This window comes from Nicotiana attenuata, unplaced genomic scaffold (assembly GCF_001879085.1).
Source record: "Nicotiana attenuata strain UT unplaced genomic scaffold, NIATTr2, whole genome shotgun sequence".
Classification (NCBI taxonomy): domain Eukaryota; kingdom Viridiplantae; phylum Streptophyta; class Magnoliopsida; order Solanales; family Solanaceae; genus Nicotiana; species Nicotiana attenuata.
In genome coordinates, this window is record NW_017670461.1 from 83,283 (window position 1) to 91,672 (window position 8,390).

At 39.1% G+C, this 8,390-nt stretch overlaps 1 protein-coding gene across 1 annotated transcript; it reads left to right on the forward strand.

Moving 5' to 3' along the window:
* The first annotated feature begins 557 nt into the window (after window positions 1-557).
* On the forward strand, window positions 558-2,796 carry LOC109239775 (high-affinity nitrate transporter 3.2-like). Its single transcript, XM_019406363.1, has 2 exons — window positions 558-773; window positions 2,099-2,796. The coding sequence occupies exons 1-2, from the start codon at window positions 647-649 to the stop codon at window positions 2,581-2,583; spliced, it is 612 nt and encodes a 203-aa protein (XP_019261908.1). The 5' UTR covers window positions 558-646; the 3' UTR covers window positions 2,584-2,796.
* Window positions 2,797-8,390: the final 5,594 nt, after the last annotated feature.

Sequence of the window (8,390 nt, forward strand, 5' to 3'; positions counted from 1 at the left end):
TTATATAATGGATGGTAGTAAAACTCGAATCCAGGACCTCGGTCCCATTGAATACCATGTTATAATTTGTAACCAACTCATCTAATAGCTTAAACTATTAGAGCATGCGTTATTTTTATTTACTTAATTGTGTTTCAACATAACAACATAAGTTTCGTCCTTTTTAGGGTTAATGTTCTAAAAATAGGAAGTCAACTTCTCGATTATTACCCCAATGTCCTAACTTATCGTTCCAAAAAACTCCCAAGTTTATTAGTCTGTAAGCCCTTATAACCCACCTTACCCTTTGAACATGTCTTAGAGGCAATTCATCCGCCTAACGATGATTTTATAATTAATTAACGATTATTAGAAAAAGATACTATTCTATTATTTTCATGTCATACGAAAGAAATTTAAGAGCTAGCTGTGCCTAGTTGGTTTGCCTTTGACTTATTAATTCATCAAAGCTTTTTTAAAGATGTCCATTTCTTGTGGGAAGTTGCAAGAAATCTATATAAAGCATTGCACCTCCAATTATCAAACCATCAGTGGTATTTCTTTTGCATTCAGTTCCTTTAAACCCCCCCCCCCAAAAACAAAAAAAAACCCCCAACCCCACCCATCGCCCCGGTTGATTGGAAGAAGTTCTTCAGATCATCAGCAAATGGCTACTCGTCTTTTTCTTGTGGCTACACTTTTGTTATCATGTTTGGCAGCTACTAGTCATGGTGAAATATTGTTCTCTAGCATCAAGAGTAGTCTTTTAGTATCTGCTTCACACAGACAAGGAGGTATGTAAATACCAAAATAACTTACTCTGGTGTTTGGACAAAACAAAATAATCCAAGACATGCATCATGCGTATATTTGTTATTTAATTATGGTTAAGTAGTATATATTCTCGCCTTAATTGGTTGTTACTAGGAGTGGGAAACGGACGGGTCGGGTCGGGTATGGTTCGGGTCGAAACGGGTAATAAAAACGGATTAATTATCCGACCCGATCCATATTTAATACGGATAAAAAATGGGTTAACCGGCGGATACTATGAGTTGCCCATATTATACATGACTTCTTATATACGATCACTTTTGGGAGAATTATTAGTTTCCCTAACTTGAGGAACCCCCAATTTGAGGCTTTACAAATGTAAAAGTTAGACCCATTGGTTATCCATTGGTTACTCATTGGTTATCCATTTTCTAAATGGATAATATGGTTCTTATCCATATTTGACCCATTTTTAAAAAGTTCATTCTCCAACCCATTTTTTAGTGGATAATATGGGTGGTTAACTGTTTTCTTTGAACCATTTTGCCACCCCTAGTTGTTACTATTATGGTTAAATTATTTAGTTTGATGTAAACATTTCTTATGTCAATATTGTCCTAATCTTCCATTGCAATCGCGTCCCGCCTCTTAGCTTTGATGGAAAGATTGAAAAGGGCCAAGATACACTTCTAATGAGAGATTTACTTTCTTTTCACTTGGTAATCCAGATGCAGTTTTTGTTGAAAAATTAGTGATACCTCGAAAGCTAATGTCCATCTTGATTTGGAAAATTTTTTCTCTTTAAAGTATTATTTACATCTAATTATTATTTAGTAAATTATTTTACATTCAATAGAGTCAAACTAGATGTTATATATTTAGTCATTAACTAGCTGTTGAAGCAACGCCTATATAAAAATTGTCTTTGGAGAGCTAAAGACACACTTTCTAAAATAACTTTTGGAATCTTCTTCTTCCTCCTATATGCTGAGTTTCTTTATTGAATTTTCTGCTAGTTCTGTTCTCAGTTTATAACTGCGAGAGCTTATTGAATCCTGGAGGATACGCCTTATTTTATTCTTTACTGTGTGAACGAAATATCCTTAAGGACAGTGTCCTTGACACGTTTCAAGCTTTGATAAATCATATTCTCTATAATCAAATATTTTTCCAACAGTTTTATCCTTCCATTGTCCAAACGTTCATAATATAAACATAACTTGCTTATTTTTATGTTATCAATTTAACGTTTGTTATATAAATTTCATTTTAATTACTTTATAGAGATGATACTTTTTTACAAATGCATAGAATTTAAACACTTGTACTAATATAAACATTTCAGTTCTGAAAGCTGGGGAAGACGATATAACATTGACATGGTCATATAAGAGCAGCAACCTAGCTGGAACAGACTCAACCTACAAGACAGTCAAACTGAAGCTTTGTTATGCACCCATTAGCCAAAAGGACCGTGCCTGGAGGAGAACAGAGGACCATCTCAAGAAAGACAAGACTTGTCAATTCGACATTGTTACTAAGCCATACAAGTCAGCTAACAACAATTTCACATGGACGATTGAAAGAGATGTCCCCACCGGCACCTATTTCGTCAGGGCTTATGCCTTAAATTCTGCAGGCGAAGAGTCTGGTTATGGACAAAACACCAATGCCGAGAAAACCGACGACTTGTTCGAGGTTCAAGCCATCAGCGGCCGCCACGCAACGCTGGACATCTGCTCTGTTGTCTTCTCTGTTTTCTCTGTTGTGTCCCTCTTTGGTTTCTTTTACATGGAGAAGAGAAAAGCCAAGGCAAGTCAGCACAACTGATGGATCTATCTGCATGATCAGTGGAAAACAATAATTTATGATAGACGACGGTTCATTAATGGCCATGTGTAATGACTGATGCAATCCATCAATTATGTTTGTTTATTGTACTACTTACTGTTTTAATTAGAAGTTGTAACGAATAAGGTTGGGGATGCAACTACTAGCTACGTATATATATTTCTGATGGTTCGAGTACTGTCATTTTGGATTTCTCAAAACTTTTTATTACATATACTTAAATTTACAAGGAAATGATAACATGGTTGCGTTCTCGATTAAGCCTCCCTCTCGGTAGATGAGGGGTGCTAAGTTTCTTACCGTCATCTCTGTTAGGACGACAAAATAAAGTGTTATGCCGAAGCTAGCAGAGGTAATGATAATAATCAAATACTAATAAGAAATATATCAAAGTAGAAAAGTTTTCAAATATGTGGTCTTCGCTTAATCTTTTATTCATTTTGATCTTTCCAATGCTTTATGGGAGCATACAATTACTACTTCCTCAATTCTATTTTGTGTGGTACTAATAAATTATTAGTCCATTCAAAAAATTGCATGGTATCTTTTTAAATTTGGAGACAATTTAATTTAAACCTAGTATTTTATCTTAACATAATTTTATCTCTTGACATGTTTGATATCTCATTATATAGTTGTATAGGGTAAAATTGGTTTATATTGAATGATCGAATGATAGCATAACACGTAGAATCAAAGACAGGCGGAAGACAAATCGAGTAAGAACCTAGTCCGGGAGAAACAACTGCAACTGACATCGGATAAGTCTCGAAGGGAGCGTAACCGACGTGAGCGAGTCGAATGTTTGTCACCAGATGACATTTAATGAAGAATATTTCTAGTATTAAAAGGGCAGCCACTTTTGGCATTCATGGCCTGTCATTACATGTTCATCAATGGCCCCCTTTATTGTCATTTAAAAGGGGCTTGATCCTAGGATCTTGTTTCCTAGGTATAGCTATAAATAGTTGTTTCAACAACCAGTGTAAACACACAAAATCTTTGGCAAAACTTATGCTATACTCTGTTCTCAAGCTACAGAATATAACTTTACTTTTTGTTTTATATTGTTCTTGTTTCTGTCCTCGGAAGCATAGCTCTCGGAACCAGGCCTGTCATTCCCTTCGATTTTAACGCCAAGTCTTTTTTTTAATCTAGTTTATTTATCATTTTGGGTCAAATCAGTTCGCTTGTCTATAAACCATGTTATAAATTTAACTGTACTGTTTTACGGGTAAACAATTTGGCACCCCCCGAGGGGCTTAGACAGTTGCGTAATTGAGTTGATCCTTGCATCTATTACTAACTCGTTTGATTCTTTGTTTCATAGCTAAAATCGAAAATGACAGATAACGATGTCAACATCGCACACAACGTTGAGGCGCACGAAAATCTGCCTTAACATAAGGATTCAATCAGTGACACCTGCAACGAGGGGGGCGTGGCAACTCCGGTTCATGGAGGACAATATTCCCGACATGTGCGGGAGCCAACCCCCGATAATGTGGAGGACGAACATGTTGCGAAAACGGTAAAGATCTTGAGAGAGCAACAGAAAGCCATCATGGGCCATCTCTCAAGGCAGGACCAAGTCATGACGGAATTGAAGCAGACATTATCATGTACTTCCAACAATGCAAATGGAAGAGGCCAAGTTCCTCCCAGCGCTCCTGCAAATCAAACGGCTCAAAGAGTCGATAATAACACCCCGAGGGGTGAGGTCGGTTTCGACGGAGCCGGGGGTACCGGCAGCGTATCCGGTAACGACAACGGTAATGATCCCCTCAAAATGAAACTCATGAAATTCGTGAGGGAGATGAACGAGCGGATGGATCAGAACGTGAAGAAGTTTCATGCTCGAATGGACCAGATTCTGGGCGCTCCACCAGTGTTAAAGGGCCCGTATTTGATAAAGTACACCCAGTTGTCGTTTAAGTCGAGCGCAACACTAGAATTTTTTCCAAAACGGTTCAAGATGCCTGACATACCAAAGTAGGATGGGACTTCAGATCCTTAGGAGCACATCACAACTTATACAACGACGGTGAAAGGAAATGACTTGGCTCAACAAGTCAAAAATTCGGAGAAACCCTCACGAAGGGGGCCTTGACATGGTATTTACTCCTACCAGAACACTCAATAGATTCTTTTGAAATATTCGTATATTCTTTCATTAAGGCCCATGCCGGGGCCAAGAAGGTCCAAGCCCGGAAGGCGGACATAGTCAGAATCGCACAAGAAGAGTCCGAATTAATACGGGAGTTTGTGATAAGATTCTAGAAAGAAATGATATTGTTACTGGTTGTGCCAGACGAATGGGTAGCCGAGGTGTTCACTAAGAGTTTGAACCCGAAGAGCTCCGACGCCTCTCGAAAGTTGAAGGAAAGCCTGCTCGAATTCCAAGCGACCACAAAGGCAGATGTCCATAACCGCTATGAATCGAAGATAAGGATAGAAGATGATCAGCTCGGGTTCCTTACATCAACCAAGGGGAGGGATTGAGACAAGATTCGGGATAAGGTCAAGGACGATTTTGACGCAGACCGACAATCTTCCAAAGGCTATTTTTTGCCTTACAAGAGAGCCGAGGGACGCAACAATAAAGGGTTCCGGTCCTTGGATAGGTTCGCTTCCGAAAGAAGAGCTGACCGTGGCTGAAACAACAGATCATTGCAAGAAAAAGAGGTATCGGGGACCTAGGATTCCACTAATCTCAAGTTTTCAGATTACAATTTCAACATCAGCGTCGTAGAGTTGGTATCGTTAATGAGGAATATAAAAGAGGCATGATTCTCGAGGCTAATCAGATTCGATTCCAGCCAGAGTGATTCTAACTTAAGGTGCGAGTATCATGGGATTCATGACCACAGAACTGGGGATTGCCGGCATCTGTGCAAGGAGGTGGTAATGCTGTTGAAGAACGGTCATCTCAGGGAGTTCTTGAGCGACCGAGCCAAGAACAATTACGGTCGTAGCTGGGACAACGCATAACACTTGAAGATATAGTAAGATCCTCCTCAGTTGACTATCAACATGATTTTTGGAGGGAATGAAATCAATGGTGTAACTTTCTCGGCGGCCAAGAAGACAAAAGTATCGGTGACCTACAGCAAGAGACTCCAGGAAGTCGTCGAAGACGACATCACCTTCACAAATAAAGACGCCGACGGACTTCTTCTACCGCATAATGACTCCCTGGTAATTTCTCTTAATGTTCTAGACTTCGAGATTAAACTTGTGTTGGTTGACCTAGGAAGCTCAGCCAACATCATTCAATGGAGAGTGCTGGAACAAGCCAAATTAATCGGAATTATCATTCCGGCAACAAAGCTCCCCGTCGGGTTCAACTTGGCAAGTGTGAAAACCCGAGGAGAGATCCTGTTGCCCACGAATGCCGAAAGGGTTACAAAGACCACTTTATTTGAAGTGGTGGACGGCGACATGGGCTAGAACATAATTCTCGGTAGACCATGGTTATATGAAATGAAGGTCGTCCCATCAATATATCACCGACTCCTGAAATTCCCGACCCTAGAGGGAATCAAGCAAATAAGAGGAGATCAATCGGCCATAAAAGAAATAAAAGCAATGTCAGTTTCCAACAGTAAAAGGAAAGAGCCCAGCAAATAGCAATTACAAGATCCGACACCTGTTCACGAGCAAAATAAAGATGATAAAGGCAAGGAGTCGTCGGAATCCCACTAGGTATCGAGGTACTTTCAGGTACCGAAAGAGACAGACACGACCAAGTCCACTGCAGAAGAACTTGAACAAGTGGCTTTGTTTGAGGAATTCTTGGAAAGAAAATTTCACTTGGGAACAGGACTCAATCCCGAACTCAAGTCAAGATTTATTAATTTCCTTAAAGCTAACATTGATTGTTTTGCATGGTCGCACTCGGATATGACTGGTATCCCACTAGAGGTGGTCGTGCATAAGCTAAGCCTGGACCTAATCGTACCTCTGATAAGTCAAAAGAAACGCCTGATAGCTGAGGTCAGAAACAGGTTTGTTAAGGAAGAGGAAACTCGACTATTTGACATCGATTCAATCCGGGAGGTAACCGAATGGTTAGCTAATGTAGTTGTGGTTCTGAAAAAGAATAACAAGTTTCCAATATGCCTATATTATAAAGACTTGAATAAGGTGTGCCCTAATGATTCAATCTCACTGCCAAACATCGATCAAATAATTGATGCAACAGCCGGGGCACGAGTTAATGAGTCTCCTCGATGCCTATTTCGGGTACAACCAAATTAAGATGCACCCGGAGGATCAGGAAAAGACTTTTTTCATAACGAACTTCGGCACATATTGTTATAATGTGATGCCTTCGGGCTAAAAAAATGCCAGAGCCACTTATTAAAAGCTCGTAAACAAGATGTTCGAGAAGAAAATAGGTAAAATGATGGAAGTGTATATTGATGACATGTTGGTCAAAACTTTGAATGCAGACGATCATTTGAAGCACCTCCAGGAAAGCTTTGATATCCTGAGGAAGCATAACATGAAGCTCAACCCGAAAAAATGCGCGTTCGGGGTTGGCTCCAGTAAATTCTTGGCTTTCTTGGTTTCAAAAAGGTGGATCGAGGTAAATCCCGATAAGATCAAACAAACAAACACAAAGATGAACTAGATGTTATTCGGCATTTGATGAAGGAGATTTTAGAGATGGAAAAAGGCACTAGCCGTTCATCATGCATTGGATGATCTTAACTACCTGCAAGAAATGGAGGATCAACATTGGGCTTTATTAGAGAATGAAAAATTGCATAGAGATATTGATTATCATGTATTTCCAATAGTTGTCGAGTGGGAGGGACTACCAAAATTTCTACCGTAGACGTTGGACGTATGAGTCCCATATTGTTGTAGAAATCAAGTAAGTGGTCTTATTGATGATACCAATGAAATACAAGAAATGTGTGTCAACTGGAGTCTAGATTATGATACTCTCGGTCCGGATGTGCAAGATGTTGACGAAGAAAGTGAAGACAATAACAATGAAATAGTGTCAGACAATTACGATAATGGCGAATGAAAATCGTTATTTATTTCTTAAAGATATTTTTAGTTATTGTATTGAATCTTCAATGTTGATTGTCAATTAGATTTAAGACTATTGAAAACATAATTTTATTTCATAAATATTGCAAGCGGCACCATTACAGACATTTAGTACGACAAAATATATTACAACAAATCACTAATTTTATCCCTGAAAATTGAGCACATTGGATGAACTGCCACCAGGAGCTGAATTACAACCGCTTCCCAAATAGACTGAAGGATATTTACGGCGATTGTGTCCTGTTTGGGAACATATACCACATTTGCACGCATAAACGGTATCACCAATATCCATTTAGTTCCGTATCCGCATTCTTTTTTGCACTTGCCGGCAACGCACAAAATCCTTGTTACACACCATTTTAAATTGTTCCGACGGTCAATAATACTTAGCACCCACTAGTTGGAATTGGCCTCTATAGGTGTTTACGTATGCAACCACACTATATTCTTTATCAACATACCTTGTCGCAGCAAACCCAGCATGTTGAAAGCATTTCATGGCATGTAAGCATGGCAAGTGATAAATTGACCATTTACCACATGAACATAATCGCCTGGATTCATTGATGGTGTGGGTATTATTATTGTGGTTTTGATGCAAATTGGTGCGAACTTCAAAAATATTTCGATTGTTGTAATATTGCAAATATGTATGCCATTGTGCCTGCTTCCTATATTTCTCAAATCGTTTCATCGGCTGTGGCATAAATTGA

What these genes read in the sequence shown, in the direction of transcription:
- LOC109239775 (XM_019406363.1), top strand. Translation starts at nt 647, where the DNA reads ATGGCTACTCGTCTTTTTCTTGTGGCTACACTTTTGTTATCATGTTTG. An exon ending in TGCTTCACACAGACAAGGAG is followed by an intron (nt 774 to 2,098) that starts GTATGTAAATAC and finishes TAAACATTTCAG; the next exon opens with TTCTGAAAGCTGGGGAAGAC.